The 17,333-nt window shown below is 42.4% G+C and overlaps 2 protein-coding genes across 7 annotated transcripts in view; both read left to right on the top strand.

Annotated features, from left to right (window-relative positions):
• Window positions 1-17,333, top strand: part of eral1 (Era-like 12S mitochondrial rRNA chaperone 1) — a 682,619-nt gene that overhangs the window by 306,876 nt on the left and 358,410 nt on the right. The window lies entirely within an intron of this gene.
• bcas3 (BCAS3 microtubule associated cell migration factor) overlaps window positions 1-17,333 on the top strand; it is a 915,564-nt gene that overhangs the window by 10,442 nt on the left and 887,789 nt on the right. For all 5 annotated transcript variants that reach the window (XR_013499066.1, XM_078224612.1, XM_078224615.1 and 2 more), the window contains exons 2-4: window positions 7,175-7,264; window positions 13,412-13,466; window positions 14,925-15,000. Coding sequence is in view for 4 of the 5 variants with exons in the window: in XM_078224612.1 (XP_078080738.1) it covers window positions 7,194-7,264; window positions 13,412-13,466; window positions 14,925-15,000 (202 nt within the window). In the remaining variant the exon portion in view is untranslated. The remainder of the gene's footprint in view (window positions 1-7,174; window positions 7,265-13,411; window positions 13,467-14,924; window positions 15,001-17,333) is intronic.

Genomic DNA, 17,333 nt, shown 5'->3' on the forward strand with positions numbered 1-17,333 from the left:
CAAACGCACTACTGCCACCATCTAGAAGGACAAGGGCAACAGATACCTGGGAACACCACCATCTGCAAGCTCCCCTCTTAAATCTCTCACCATCCTGATTTGGAAATATATTACTATTCCTTTACTGTCACTGGGCCAAAATCCTGGAATTCCCTACCTAACAGCACTGTGGGTGTACCTACACCTCGGGCTGCAGCAGTTCAAGAAGGCAGCTCATCACCGCCTTATGAAAGGCAGCTGGGATGGGCAATAAATGCTGGCCTAGTCAAAGACGCCCATATGCTATAAATGAATTAAGAAAAAGTTAAAATGTTGGAATAAGGAGGTTATAGTGGGATACTTAGAAAATCTCAGTGCAATCCGGCAGAGTTATTATGGTTTTGTGAAAAGGAAATCATGTTTGACTAATTTATTGATGTTTTTGAGAGCGAGACAAGTAATGTAGATGTGGATGTGCTATACTTAGATTTCCAGAATGCATTTTATAGGATGCCATGGCAAAGGTTACTGCACGAAATAAATGCTCATGATGTCGGAGGTAACATATTATTAGTATGGATAGAGGATTGGTTAGTTAACAGGAAACCAAGAGTAGGCATAAATGGGTCATTTTTGGGTTGGCAAGATGTGACAAGTGGAGTGCCACAGGGATCAGTGCTTTGGTGACAACTATTTACAATTTATATTAATGAGTTGATTGAAGGGACCAAGGTTGGTAAGGTTGCTAAATTTGCTGATGACACAGAAAATGTGTAACAGTGCGTCATTTTGAATACAGGATATTCTTCTCAACCTTTCTCCTATGTAATTGTTTTACTGATGTCTGTTGAGGGTTCTGGTCATGTTTGAGCTTTGGCGGGCTTTATGATTTGATTTGATTTATTATTGTCACATGTATTAGTATACAGTGAAAAGTATTGTTTCTTGTGCATTATACAGACAAAGCATACTGTACATAGAGAAGGAAGGGAGGGAGTGGAGAATGTAGTGTTACAGTCATAGCTAGGCTGTAGAGAAAGTCTGGAAGACCTGTGTTATAGTTGCTCCTGTTTTTATACTTCTTACTTTTGCTGAATTACTGCTGTCTATAAACTTTATTATTTTATTATATGATGAAGAATTTTCTTTTGATTCCGTGGTCAACCACCTTTATTGTGGGTCCAAGTTACTGCATCTTTTTGATGACAAGAAGAAGAGGGCAAGAAAAGAAAACAAAGTTTTTCAGTGTTCAGCGTGGCAACACAAGGTTGCACACAGTGAGTAGCTAGTTTTCATTGTGGGTTTATTCAATGGAATTTCAAGTTAGCAGCACCACGGCTATGTTTGGGGCGGTTGGTGAGTTTAATACATGGAGAGACTGCAGCATTTCTTTTTAGCAAATGGCATAGAAGATGAGGTGAAACAGTGCTTGATTTTCCTGAGTGTGTGCGGGGAGTGAAGACTTACAAGTTGACGAGGAATCTGGCCACATCACGGAAACCAGATTTCATTTGCAGATTTAGTTGCTCTGGTCCAGAATCACCATAATCCGAAGATCCTCGGCGATTGTTCAAAGATTCAAATTTCATGGTCATTTTTGAAAAGCAGGTCAATTGGTAGTTAACTTTGTGTCAGAATTACACCAGCTTTCAGAACACTGTGAATTTGGAGCAGCTTTAGAAGATATGCTCAGGGATAGGCTGGCCTGTGGCATTAATGAGAACAGCATTCAGTCAGTTGTTGGGGGAAGCTGCATTGACTTTTAAGAAGGCTCCAGAAATTTTGCAAGAATGCCAAAGGTATTCAGAAGGCTAATATTGATGCCCATTTGGGGGAACTGATCAAATGAAGAAAGAAGTTGCAAGCAAAGAGATGGAAGCAGATGTCTGGGGTATGTATCAAATAAGACCATTGTTGACATTCATCCCTTAGGACAATGACACCTTCTCTGCTGAGTCTCTGGTCCAAATCTGTTATTTGGCTTGGGCAGGTTTCTGGTACCGTACCTCTTATTGTAAGTAGAAGCTTCTTGCTTTCTGTCAGACTATTCTTGGTCCTGAGCCTTGTGATAGTACAGGACTACAAACCTTGGGATTAACTTCATGGGCAGCATGTGAACATGAGTATGAGGTTTCCTGTCATTAGCAGCTCTGATGCTGCCAATCTACATTGCAGTGGAGTGACCGATATGTCAAAAGTGCCACTGAAAAATCATAATTTTCCTTCACGTGGGTTTTAATAGTGCAGGCGCCCCTTTCTGCCTCCCTATTAAATTGTGGATACCCTGGGGAACTGGTGAGGTGTTGAAATCCGTAACTCTCGGCAAAACAAATGAAGTGACCATTAGCAAATTGCAGAGCATTGTCAGACCCCACCCGATCCAGAATGACATGTATTGCAAAGACATCTTTAATGACCAACTCTGTGGCCATTGTGTGTAAATGCCTTGCCTTGATCCACCTTGAGGAATAGTCAACAATGATGAGGATGGATCTGCTGTTGAGCCTAAATAGATCCATTTCTAAACATACCTATGGTCTGGTGGGAACTGTGTGTAGATAAGGAGCTCCCTTTGGACTGTTTCATTTAGTGCACACACCAGGCATTTCAACTCATCTCTTCAGTTTTTTTTAATATTCCCGATCACCACACTGCAGATTGGGCTCTGCTCTGCGCTTTGTAATGCCCAAGTGGCCTTGGTGAATTTGTTGCAGAATCTCTGGCTGGAATGAGACAGGAATGATCAACGCTCACCATCCACCAGCAGATCATCAATTATGCCGAAATGTTCTGTTGCTCAAGTATATTTTCATGATAGTGCCACTGCGACTCTGCTGTGGTCATCCTTGCATGCAGTGCTGATGGATGTGGACGCACTCGTCATCTTGTATCTGTCCTTGGTGTATCTGTTGTAGCTTCTTTGAGTTCACAGGCAGATGTGTGCAAACTGGGAATAGGACTTGATCTTGACATGGTGTGTTGCAGGGTAGTTGACTGTGACTTTGGACAGTGTGTCTGCAGTGATTTGATGCTTCTGCTGGATGTACACTGCCCCAAAAGCACATGAGATGCAAGCGGAATTCCTGAATTCTGGGAGGCATTCTGGTGAGTTCCTTCTTGTCCAGTAGTGAGACTAATAGTGTGTGATCCGTCTCTCTGACCATTTTGAGCATAATGATATAATCTGAAGAACTTTTCACAAGCCCACGTGACAGCGAGAGTCTCTTTTACTATAACTGAATACTTCATCTCTGCATCGGGTAGCGCCCTAGATGCTTAACATTCTGGTCAGTGGCATCTATTCAGCTGCTCTTGAAATAGGATTGCCCCGTGTCCTGTTGATGAGGCATCTTTTGTGATTGTGGTTGGCAGGGATGAGTCATAGTGAGCCAGGACATTTGGCGAGAACAGCATGATTGGATCTGACAGAATGCATGTTCCTGGTGTGCATTCCTACAGCATGCTTGGGCCTTGTCCAGTAGGTGTCACAAGGGCTGCGTGGCTTGTGCTAGATTTGGCAAGAGTTTTGTGAACTGGTTTACCATGCCCAGGAATTTTTGGAGATCTGGAATGGAGGATTGCCTTTGTTTTATCAGGGTCTGCCATGATGCCTTTTTCGCTCACAATATCAACAAAAACCTGAATGGTGGTCTTAGAGAATTCACACTTATTGTTCAGTGTTAATCCTGCTTCCTACAAACGGTTCAAGACAGCCTTGAGTCTCATGTTTCGTCGACAGTCATTCTGTGGGCAAGAAACACCATCCCTATGGCGGATGGCTCCTTTTAGGCGTTGCAAGATGGCCGACATTGTGCGCTGAAAAGTCTCAAGAGCCGAGGAGGACTGTCAACTAGAAGTAAAAGTCTCATTAAATTGGCACCATTTCTTGTTGTGCAAGTATGCTTCTTGTGCTTCTTAAGTTATCACTTCAAATTACCCACACCTCTGGTGACAAATCTGTAACCACCACTACTTAATCCTAGTATTGTGCCGTTCAAAATACCCTCTTCACCCACAACTCAAATTTGGTAAAGCTATGTGGTCATTGATGCTCTTTTCAGAAATTTGAGTGAGCATTTATTGTTGCATGACACTGAATGAGCTGATGTTGTGTTCGCATTCTACCCCAAGATTTTCCTTTTGTTATTCTGCTTGTTTGTCGAGTGCCAATCAGCAATATGAAATAATTTTCTAGCTTTGGGACATATTCCTCCCCCTCCTTTTTCGTGCAGATGCTGCTGCCGTGACTCTCAGAAAGTTGATACTTTCACAAATGCATCATGTTGAATTATAGAGGATAGTGTTCACTTTCCAATCTAAGAGAAAGTGATTTTTATCAATAATATTTCAGTGAAACATCAGACGCCCTTGCCCTTTTATGTATTTCTTGACTATTGGCTTATTATGCGAAGTCTGGTTAATGTAGACTTATTCCTCCTATTCATTATTCATGTAAGCTTTATTGAAACAAATATTGATTGTGGCGTATGTATAAAATAACTTCCAAATGCAGACAGTGTAATCAATTATTATATTTCTAGGTATTAGTAACTGGATACTCCTATATTATGTGATATTTATTGATGATTTGAATTGCTTGGCTCTCTTGATTTTGGGTGTGAGTAGTCACTTCAAGCTCTGTCGCGCTGAGATAGTCTGTCGATTCGAGGGTTCTGGAGCTTCTTGACAGCAGTTTAGAAGCCCAGTTTTGTGTTAAAATGACGAATTATGAAGGTTAGACCATAAGACGTAGGAGCAGAAGTAGACCATCGGCCCATCAAGTCTGCTTCGCTATCCAATGAGATTGTGACTGATCTGATGATAACTCGTAACTCCACTTTCCCGCCTTATCCCCATAACCTTTAATTCCCTTACTGATTAAAAATCTGCCCATCTCAACTTTGAACGCAGTAAATGACGCAGCCGCTACAGCTCTCTGACATAAAGAATTCCACAGATTCACTACCCTCCGAGGGAAGAAATTCCTCCTCATATCTGTCTTAGATGGGTGACCCCTTATTCTGATATTATGCCCTCTGGCCCGAGGCTCTCCCACAAGGGGAAACAACCTCTCAGCATCTACCCTGTGAATCCCCCTGAGAATCCTATATGTCTCAATAAGGTTGCCTCTCATTCTTCTAAACTCCAATGACTACAGGTCCAACCTACTCAACCTCTCCTCCCTACCCGGGATCAACCCAGTCAACCTTCTCTGGACTGCCTCCAATGCCAGTATATCTTTCCTTCGATAAGGGGACCAAAATTGTTCACAGCATTACAGGTGTACATGGAATATTTTATATAAATTAGATATTCTAATGGATCAGCACAATTGAATTTTAAATTTGATGCTTGTGTTTGAATCTAATCCAGAATGATGAAATGAGAGTCTCAGAGCTAAGGCACTCTACCTGGGTATTGCAGATGGCAACAACAGCATCCCAAAACAAAATAGAAAAAAGCCCTTGGCAACTCAATCCAAGCACCTCCTGTTAGACTACTGCCAACAATATATCCTTATCCTTCCATGTATACACCAATATCCACATATATGCCAATATCCACGTATACACCAATATCTCAAATACATATGAATATTCCAGAAAGTTCAATTGTATGCACTGCAGTTTGAAAGATGTGAATAAAACCTTCAACACCCCAGCTAATCTGAAAACCGCTGTACAACTTTGGGTTTGGTGGGGCAAATGAGTGGGAAGATCACATGTTCCAGTGGGTCAGATGGATGTTAATGATCAGGTGGCATTATTCAAAGAGCAAGGAGTTCTCCTGGTGCACAGACTACTATTCTTCGCTCGTTTGTGGCCGTCAGCTGCACGCCCACCCCAACACAAAAACTGGTCATTTCTCTCGCTATTGTTTGCGGGATCTTGCTGCCTGAAAAGTGGCTACTGTATTTGTTCACGTAGCTTACTGCACTTTTTGTAATGTATGCGAACCTGTTTGAGAAATATCAATCCACTGCTGAAATCCTCATCCATACCTTTGTCACCCCCCCAGACAAGACTATTCTAATCTGCTATTGACCGACCTCCCATCTTTGACCCACCATAAACTGCCTCTATACTAATCCACGCCTGGTTCCACACCCATCACCTTTGTCCTTGCTGACCTGCATTGACTGCTGTCTGCTCAACTCTTCTAATTTAAAAATCTCAAGCTTAAGTGTAAATCCCTTTCTCCCCTCTCTATGTTTATAGCTCCCCCCTGCTGTCCTTCAAAACCCTATAGCTCTGATCACCCGCTCCCTCTGGAGTCCTGTATTTTGCGGCCTTGCCTTCAGATGACTCTGTCAATTATGTAGCCATTCTTTACATCCCCCACCTCCCCCCCCCCCCCTATGTAGCCATTCTTTACATCCCCCCCCCAACCCGCCCCCCCCCCCCCCCCCCCAACCCCACCACTCTTTACGCCCCCACCACCCTGCTTCCTGCTCTGCACCGCTAGATCTTCTTTAAAACCCACTTCTTTGATTAAATGTTAGGCTAACCTTCCTAACATATCCAGATTTGGATTTATATTTTCATTGTTTTGACTATGTTTCTGTGAAATACCAGCAGACATCTCAGTATGTTAACGGTATATATTCCTGAAAATAATAGGGCATAAAACAATGAGCATACCTGTGGTATAAAATCCTATTATTCATTGTCTTTAAAACCAGTTCCAAATTGGCATGGATCCATAGCAAATAATTATCCCTATTTTGGCATTAAATTGGCCATGTCACTCAGAGACCATATAGTTCGTGTGGAGAATGGAAAGATATCTCATTTGTTCTCTTCTGAAGTTAGGGAAGATTCTTATTGTTGGGTCATGGTACAGGGAGCTTTACTCTGAATTTAATTGTGCCGCACCTCATCTCAGGTTGCTTAACATTGATACAGAGGTTCAATATGAAAATGCATGATTTCCTGGCACTAAGGTCCCTCCCTTGATGGCCACAGCATTTACAAACCAGAAGGAAATTCAAGAATGCCTGACTGTATCTGTACCTAGATACTTCATGCTGGTTTTCACTTCATCACATTACAACAATGGTAAGAGTTGAGAAGTATTTTGTTGGCCCTGAACCACTCTGGGAAGTCCTGAGGTAATGAAAAGCTTCTATATAAATGCAAGCACTTTCTTTCTTGACTGGTGGTTAAACTAACTGTTTGGGTTCTTTTCAATTTAGGTGGGAGAATTGAGCAGCTATGGCTACAGACTCACCTCGCCGTCCCAGCCGATGTACTGGTGGAATAATGGTCCGACATCAGGCGGTCACGTAAGGAGTACATTTATTTCAATTGTTTAACACTGAATACATTTGATACCTTAAGTGAATTAAGAGATTAAGTGAAATATTAGTTACAGAATCATGGAATGGTTGCAGCACAGAAGGATGCCATTTGGCCCATCGCGTCTGTCAGCTCTGTGTGGGAGCAATTCAGTTAGTCTCACATACCCGCCTTTTCCCCATAGCCCTAAAACTCTTTTCTCTTCAGACATTTATCTAATTCCCTTTTGAAAGCCATGATTGAATTTGCCTATACCACAACCTGAGGCAGTGCAATCCAGATCCTGATCACTCACACTCACTGTGTTAAACGTTCTTCCTCATTTCACCTTTGGTTCTTTTGCCAATCACCTTAAATTGGTGTCCTCTGATTCTCTGTCAATGGGAAAAGTTTCTATCTACTCTGTTCAGAGGCCTAATGATTTTGAACATTTCTATCAAGTCTCCTCTCAACTTTTAAGCTTCACCCACCTATCAAAGTAACTAAAATCTTTCATCTATGGAACCGTTCTTGTAAGTCTTTTCTGCTCCCTCACTAAAGCCTTCAGGCTCTTCCTAAAGCATGGTGCCCAGAGTAGGACACAATACTGCAGTTAGGGGAAATGGTGGTGTAATGATAATATCACGAGACTAATAATCCAGAGGCCCAGCCTAATGTTCAGGGACATATAAAATCCCACCACTATGGCAACTAGTGGAATTTAAATTCAATTCATAAATCTGGAACATAAATGGGTCTTAGTAATACTCCACGACAGCTATCATGATTGTTGTAAAATCCCTCAGGTTCACTGATGTCCTCAAAGGAAGGATTCTGCCATCTATACCCGGTGTGGCCTACATGTGACTTCAGGCCCACAGCAATGTGGTTAACTCTTAACTGCCCTCTGAATGGCCTTGCAAGCCTCTCAGTTCAAGGGTAATGAAGGATGAGCAACAAAAGATGTTCCTGCCAGCAATTCATGAAAGAATTTAAAAATTTTAAGCCAAATTTGTATTTTATAGAGATTCACCATAACTTCCTTGCTTTTGTATTCTAATCCTCTATTTATAAAGCTTTCTTGGTTAGCCCAGCCACCTTCAATGACTTGTGCATATTCACCCCTAGGTCCCTCTGCTCCTGCACCTCCTTTAGAATTGTGATCTTTATTTTGTATTTCCTTTTTTCACACTTCCTATCAAAATGCATCACTTCACATATCTCTGCATTAAATTTCATCTGCCCATTCCATGTCTGTATCATCTTTGCACAGCCAATCAATGGTCCAAGTTCCAGTGTCATTTCTGAGTTCCCAATAAGCATTGGTGGATCTAGTTTTACGTTGGAACGCAGTTCGTATTTTGCCATAATTCGTGAGCGTCTTTGCCTCGAACCTGGATATCTCACAGTAACCCCAACAATGAGAGAACTGTTCCCTGGTGTGTATCGTCCCTCTCGTGGTTTCTTGATGCTGCAGCAGTGGAATATTAAGTTCTTCCGGTTTGTCAAGCTGGAAAGCAACTGCTTGTTGGTTGAAATTAACCCCTTTCCTATTCGAGACAAAAGAGATAATCTTCACCATTGTTCTTGGGACACGGGTTTTATTCCCATCCAAAGTTTGTGGGGCCGTTTTACATTCATAGAATTACTGAATGGTACAGTCATTTGGCCCATTGAGTGCATGTCGGCTCTTTAAATGTGAAATTCAGTTCGTCCCACTTCCTCTGTCACGCTCAGGTGATATTTCTGTGAATGTATGAAGATGATGGACATTTTTAACGATTAAAAAAACTGAAGGTGGATAATTTGTCTTGACTCAAGATAGAATTCAGGGTCTTAGGTGACTCTGTGATTTTTGCACAGGCAAGAACTAATTCATGTTTCGGGAAAGTAATTAAAATGTAAATGTCAATGGATGGTGCACACTCCCTTGAAGATAAATTCAAAATGTGAGACCACTTGTATAACTTACAGCTCCTATAGCCTAGGTATTTACAGAAACTCAAGTACAATGGTTCCCCAGACTTGATTTTTATGAACTCAAGATGTAATGAAGAGAGTTATATAAATAGTTGCTTAGTAGCACGGAAGTATTGCTGAAAAAAGAGACATGTCATCGAATCTTTTCATCCTGCACTCTGAGTGAGAAAAGGATGCTGATGTGTGCGAGTGCGTGTGCGAGTGAGTGTGCGAGTGCGTGTGCGAGTGAGTGTGCGAGTGAGTGTGCGAGTGAGTGTGCGAGTGAGTGTGCGAGTGAGTGTGCGAGTGAGTGTGCGAGTGAGTGTGCGAGTGAGTGTGCGAGTGAGTGTGCGAGTGAGTGTGCGAGTGAGTGCGCGAGTGAGTGCGCGAGTGAGTGCGCGAGTGAGTGCGCGAGTGAGTGCGCGAGTGAGTGCGCGAGTGAGTGCGCGAGTGAGTGCGCGAGTGAGCGTGTGTGTGCGAGCGAGCGTGCGAGTGAGTGTCTGAGCAAGCGAGCGCACGCGCGCAGCTGACCTTCTCTCCATCCATGTAACTATAATCCCTATCCATATTCATGCATCTCAATGGCTTCCCTGCATACTCAGATATGACTTCTTGCTTCAGTGGCAACTATAAAAGCAGAGGAAATAAAGAGCATTATACATCGTGCTGAAGCTCTGGATGAATTCAGTTTTTCTAGCAGTCCATTATTGCCGGCTGGTATCTTTATCTTCTTTTGACTTCTGGAGTTGAAAGGAAATGAGAAAGAACTGCACAGACTGAACTTGCAACTCAAGCAGTTCCTAATGTACATCCACTTTTATTTAGCAGTAAATGTAAGTCTTACCATATTCCCACAATTCTTTTAGGCATATGAGTGAACATCCATACAACATAATGATAAATACCTGAAAGTAGTTGACATAAAAATCACTTTTATCAGTGGTATGTCCAACTTCTAGCTCGGTCCATAAACAATCTAATTTAATCTTAAAACAATGCCGAATTGTGATATAGGGATTTTTACTCTGAAGATGTTGAGCAACTCCTGCTTTCTTGCCTTGTTCGTGACACCAAAAGTTGTTTTGCTGATGGTTGCTGCCAAATCATGGCTTATTACAACATGACAGCAAACGTTCTGACACTTTTTTTGATTTATAGTTTAGGAGGTTTTCTGATCTGCCTCCTTTCCTTCCCCCTCTGCTCCGGATGATCAAAGGTTAAAAAGTTTGGGGGGGCGAAACATGGCCCGAATTTTAGAAGCAATCCTTCACGAAGTGAACTGGGGCTGCAACTTCTGCATTATACAAGTATATGAGTGGTGGAATCTTGCTTGCCACAGGACATTTGTGCAGTGCTCATAAAGTACCTCAGGAACTTATTGTATGGCACTACACTGTGCTTTACTCACTATCCCAGGCAGGCAGTGGTGCTGGGAGGGATTCCAGAAGACAGACCTGTGCACTGGGTATGTTTGTGCTTGGTGATTTGCAGCCTGCTGCACAATAGGGTATCTGGGGTGTGGAAATGAAGAGTGTTCATCAAATTGAAATTGCACTGCACTGTGAGGAATTGAAAAATGGGAGGGAATGTTCAAAAGGAGGCTCAACTGGTGAGGCAGAGGTGCCTGAAGGGGTTGACTGAGCCTTCCATGATGAACAGTTCCATCTGAATGCAAGACAAAGCCAGACAGAATCACTTAATAGACCTGAGTCTCCTGAGCGCATCATATACAGTCAGAGCCAAACACAGACGATGGCTTCTGGATCGTTCTGGCCACAAGGTGGAAGCAACGCTAAGAATGTCACAGCAGCTAATGCCTCTGGGTTATTGATTTTTGTTCCATTATTGTCTTGTGTGTAGCCCAATTCCAATATTTAGTCTATTTATTTTCTACAGTTCAGCCAGTCCTGAATAGTCTGACAGGACTTTTTCCTGCTCAGGTGGTAAGCAATGCAGCAAATCTTTACACAGTAATCCAGTTTAGATATATGCTTTCTTTCCACAGCTTTTTCCATGACCTCTCTTTTACATCCCTTCAGAATCTTAACTGCTGTTTTGCTGCCCAATTCTGGGACCTTGAGAACTGTAATTTAGTACTTGTAGTCGATTCAAGTCATGGAAAGATTTTGCCACTCTCTTGTTATCCTTGTATTTTGAAAACTGTAATTAGTTCTTTACTGCAGGACTCCTCTGACTTTTTGATTGCAACAGTTTATATAAGACTAGATATACTTTTTCCACGTATAAATAATTGGTCACTCTGGCTAATATATTTCACGGCTTCCATCACTCCCTTCTGTTCTCTGAAACTCTGAAAATGCAGAGTTTGCTAGAATCATAGAAACCCTACAGTGCAGAAAAAGGCCATCTGGCCCACCGAGTCTGCACCGACCACAATCCCACCCAGGCCCTACCCCCATAATCCCTATATATTGACCCGCTAATCCCTCCAACCTACGCATCTCAGGACACTAAGGGCAATTTTAACATGGCCAATCAACCTAACCTGCACATCTTTGGACTGTGGGAGGAAACCGGAGCACCCGGAGGAAACCCACGCAGACACGAGGAGAATGTGCAGACTTCACACAGACAGTGACCCAAGCCGGGAATCGAACCCAGGTCCCTGGAGCTGTGCAGCAGCAGTGCTAACCATTTTGCTACCGTGCCGCCCCATTGTCTTCTGTGTAGTCAGACCGTGCTGCTATTGTTTCTCCACCATTAATTTATCTGTTCTACTTGGATGGCATGGATTATATGTATCAGTATGGGCAGGAAAATGCAAATACTGCACAGTTGATGCAGTGTCTATGGTCTACCTCAGCATACACTGACCTATTTAGCACCTCTCTTCATAATGTGATAGCTAATGCTAAACTCAGCAGAGAGTGGCCTATGGACACTATAACCCATTGTACCATTACAGCTCTAACATAATGTGTTTGCCTTATTTAATTAATGCAGATGTGACCAAGGTTTGCGTATCTGTGGGCTGCTTCAGTTCTTGCCACAGAGCCCCGAGAACCACATATAAAGTTTAAATCAATATTTCATTAATTGTGTACATCTCAAGTAGCCGATGCTAATAGATTTTGGTGTTCGGAGTTAGGGCTTACTGAGCAATGAAGGAATAATGCGAAGAGCAGCCCTTTCCTATCCTCCAGGCTTGTGAAATAAAAATAAGACAAATTGGCAAAGAAAATATATTAATGTAAGAGCAAAATACGGCTGATGCTGGAATGAAAACTAAGTGCTGGAAATTCTCAGCAGTTCTGGCAGCATCTGTAGAGAGAGAGAAACAGAGTTCATGATTTAAGTCGAAAATCTCTTCAAAAAAAGGAAACATTTGACTCGGACGAATATGAGTCAATTGCAGGCAGTCCGGCAAATTTATAACGGGGATTAGAGAAATGGCAGAGAAACTAAATAATTACTTTCTGTCTGTCTTTGCTGAGGAAGAGATAAGAAATCTCTCAGAAATAGAGATCTTAGGGACTAGGGAGTATGAGGAATTGAAGGAAATTAGTATGAAGAATGGTCACTTGAGGCAGGTGCTGGAAGGTAGTGGAATCACACCCTTCTAGAGCCCATGCTTTAAGTGGAAGAGGAGAGAAAAGAACAGTAGAAGTACTACAACAGCAGTGGTACTTGATGTCGAATTTTGAATGGAAGCAGAAATAAAGTGATGAATTTGCCTGGAAAGTATTCATTTAACAGATAATACATAATATTGGCTGTAGATTAGGCCTGCCAACCCTTCACGATTGGCCTGGAGCCTCCAAGAAACTAGTATTAATCTCAAGGACATCATTGATAACAACCCTGGAGAAAATGATTTTCTTTCAGCGCTTCAGTTTATTAGTTACAAACCTTTTGAAGAAGGCTGTTCGGCTGAGAGCCAAACATCATTTGGTTGGGTAATTAATTTTTTTGCTTTCCACGTGGCCGGGGGAGGTGGAGCACTGTAAAGATGGGCAAGTTAGCAAAGTGGTGAGTGTAGAAGTGGCGGGGCAGCTGGAGCCAGAGGCCAGGTGATGAAACCTCCTGAAATACATTCAACCAGAATTGACTGTAAATATAAAGAATTTGAATTCCTTTCACTCCAGAAATAAGATCTTCTAATGATTCTCATCCACGATTGCATGATTTTAAGGTGATGTTGAGTTCTGTAGTGAATTATTTGTGTTTATTTACAGGGAACAGTCATACATGGAGAGTGTTGTCACCTTTCTACAAGATGTAGTCCCTCAGGTAACAGATATAATTGTATAAAATCTGCCATACGGTATCCTTTCTGTGTTACACTCACATGCAATGAAATTTCTCAGATAAAAATTAATCAGGCAAATGTTGGAAATCTAAAGTAAATTTCAAAAATGCTGGAAATCCTCATCAAATATATCAGCATCTGAAAAGACAGAAGATGGGCTCATGTCTTCTGAATAACTTAGGTCGTTTTCTTGATAACTCTGTTCGTTAAGTTAGCATTAAGATTGCTGTAAGACCATTTCTGCATTTTTAGCATTTTCTGTTTTATTTAAGTTTTCCAAAAAGTGTTTGGATTTCAGGTGTCAGCATCTTGAATTATGCTACTCGGACATAGTATATATAGCATGGATAGCAAAGAAACAGACCATTCAGCCCAACAGGAATATCCTGGTGTTTGTGCTGCACATGAGGCTCCACCCACCTTACTTTACCTAACTCCATCAGCATATACTTTTTTTTAATTTGTGGGACATGGGCGTTGCTGGCTGGCCAGCATTTATTGCCCATCCCTAGTTGCCCTTGAGAAGGTGGTGGTGAGCTGCCTTCTTGAATCCCTGCAGTCCATGTTCTGTGGGTTGACCCATTATTGCCGTTAGGAAGGGAATTCCTTTATTCCTCTTGTTTGTTCAGCTTCTCCTTAAATAGCTTTTTGCTTTAACTATTCATAATGGTGGTGAATTTACATTCTAATCATTGAGTAAAAAATGTTTCTCCTGAATTCACTTTTTGAATTTATCAGTGACTATTGTTAGATGTATGGCCCCTGGTCCTTGTTATGTCTAAAAGTTTAAATTTATTTATTAGTGTCACAGGTAGGCTAACATTAACACTGCAATTAAGGTACTGTGAAAATCCCCTAGTCGCCACACTCCGGTGCCTGTGCGGGTTCACTGAGGGAGAATTTAGCAAGGCCAGTGCACCTAACCAGCTCGCCTTTCAGACTGTGGGAGGAAACCGGAGCAGCCGGACGAAACCCACGCTGACATGGGGAGAACATGCAGACTCTGCACAGACAGTGAATTCAGTTGCATAAATTACTGTGATAGGATTTGATCTCCTCTCTACTTGTGTGGCTACCCCATTGGCAGAACCATGTACTGCCATGCTGCAGTGTGAGCTGATCTCATCAGGGTGGTTGCAGGGATACTGTAACACCACAACACAATCTCAAGGCTTGCATCTGATGATACACTAGATGCTCTTTAGGTGAGTGTCTCAGGAGGGAGTAGCATATCTTCACTAAGTACAACACTGCTCTTTAAGCTAAGCTGCCATTGATAGCAGAGTTGTTAGGTAACTGCACTATTAGATGTACTGGGGCTGAAATCTATGAGTATGGTGTGTGGTTACTTTATTATTGATCACTGTAGACAAACTGATAGATGTTAATGTCTCTGTTATTTTTAGTTTTCTTTTCATCAATTTTATTTTTCCTCTCAGGCATACACCGGCTCACCTCCAACAGATGAGAAAGAAAAGATAGTCTGGGTTCGTTTTGAAAAAGCTGATATCAACGGTAAACACTTTGCTTTTTTTTCCATAGCTATTTTCTCCCATTTACCTGAGTGAAATAATATCAGTAGGATTTCTGTAAACCATGGCTTGATTTGATTTGATTTGATTTATTATTGCCACATGTATTAACATACAGTGAAAAGTATTGTTTCTTGCGTGCTATACAGACAAAGCATACCATTCATAGAGAAGGAAAGGAGAGAGTGCAGAATGTAGTGTTACAGTCATAGCTAGGGTGTAGAGAAAGATCGACTTAATGCAAGGTAAGTCTATTCAAAAGTCTGATGGCAGCAGGGAAGAAGCTGTTCCTGAGTCGGTTAGTACGTGACCTCAGACTTTCGTATCTTTTTCCCGAAGGAAGAAGGTGGAAGAGAGAATGTCCGGGATGTGTGGGGTCCTTAATTATGCTGGCTGCTTTGCCGAGGCAACGGGAAGTGTAGACAGAGTCAGTGGATGGGAGATTGGTTTGCGTGATGGATTGGGCTACATTCATGACCTTTTGTAGTTTCTACATGGCTTGCATGTGTACAAAATCTAGATATACCGACTGTATAGGTGCTCTTTGTTTCAATAGGATTTCACTGAACCATAATGATGGGTGTGTAGAAATGTTCATCCATGGGTTATTTCAAATACAAAACACACTGAATAGTTGCAGAGCATTTTTAGCTGCAGAACCCAGATTTTGATTGATGGTAGCGGTGAAGCAGTTTGTATTACACAAGAACGATATTAGCACAGCATTGAATCACAGAATCTCACAGTGCAGAAGAGCCCCTTCGGCCCATCGAGTCTGCGCCGACATGTGCGAAACACCTGACCTACCTACCTAATTCCATTTACCATAACGTGACCCATAGCCTTGAATGTTATGATGTACCAAGTGCTCATCCAGGTATTTTTTAAAGGGTGTGAGGCAACCCGCCTCTACCACCCTCCCAGGCAGCGCATTCCAGACCATCACCATCCTCTGGGTACAAAGGTTTTTCCTCACGTACCCCCTATACCCCCTGCCCCTCAACCTGAACTTGTTTCCCCTCGTGACTGATCCTTCAACTAAGGAGAACAGCTGCTCCCTATCAATCCCGTCCATGTCCCTCATAATCTTGTGCACCTCGATCAGGTCACCCCTCAGTCTTCTCTGCTCCAACAAAAACAACCCAAGTCTATCCAACCTCTCTTCATAACTTAAATGTTCCATCTCAGGCAACATTCTGGTGACTCTCCTCTGCACCTCCTCCAGTGCAATCACATCCTTCTGATAATGTGGCGACCTGAACTGCGTACAATACTCTATAGCTGTGCCCTCATCAAAGTTCTATAATGATCCAACATGATCTCCCTGCTTTTGTAGCCTATGCCTTGATTGACAAAGGAAGTGTCCCACATGCCTTTTTCAACACCCCACTAACATATCCTTCCGCCTTCAGAAATCTGTGGACAAACATGCAAGGTCCCTTGTTCCACAGAACTTTCTAGTGTCATGCTGTTCATTGAATGCTTCCTTGTCAAATTACTTCTTCCAAAGTGTATCACCTCACACTTCTCAGGGTTAAATTCCATCTGCCACTTGTCTGCCCATTTGATCACCCCGTCTATATCTTCTTGTAGCTCAAGGCTCCCAACCACAATGTTAACTATTTGGCCGATCTTTGTGTCATCTGCAAAACTTACTAATCCGAGCCCCCTCTGTCTCGTTTATATAAATGGCGGATAATAGGGGATCCAACACAGATCCCTATGGTACAACACTGGACACTCACTTCCAGTCGTTGAAGGAGCTTCTGTCATCACCCTTGTCTTCTACAACGAAGCCAATTTTGAATCCACTTTATTAAGTTACCCTGTATCCCATGTGCATTTGCCTTCTTTAGAATTCTTGCATGTCGAAGGTTGTCAAAGGCTTTGCTGAAACCCATATAGACTACTGCCACTTCACAGCACTAGGGACCCGAGTTCAATTCCAGCCTTGGGTCACTGTCTGTGTGGAGTCTGCACGTTCTCCCCGTGTCTGCGTGGGTTTCCTCCCGGGTGCTCCGGTTTCCTCCCACAGTCCAAAAACGTGCAGGTTAGGTGGATTGGCCATGCTAAATTGCTCCTTAGCGTCCCAAGATGTGTAGGTTAGGGGGATTAGTGGGGTAAATATGTGGGATTACAGGGATGGTGCTTGGGTGGGATGCTGTGTCAGAGTCGGTGCAGGCTTTGATGGGACGAAAGACCTCTTCCTGCACTGTAGGGATTCTGTGATTCTATGAATAAATGCTGCCTTTGCCAGCAACACCCAAATCTCATGAGCAGACAATAAAAATAAATTAAATGCAAGTCTCAAACTGA

Source organism: Mustelus asterias, chromosome 12, assembly GCF_964213995.1.
Source record: "Mustelus asterias chromosome 12, sMusAst1.hap1.1, whole genome shotgun sequence".
In the NCBI taxonomy this organism is placed as follows: Eukaryota; Metazoa; Chordata; class Chondrichthyes; order Carcharhiniformes; family Triakidae; genus Mustelus; species Mustelus asterias.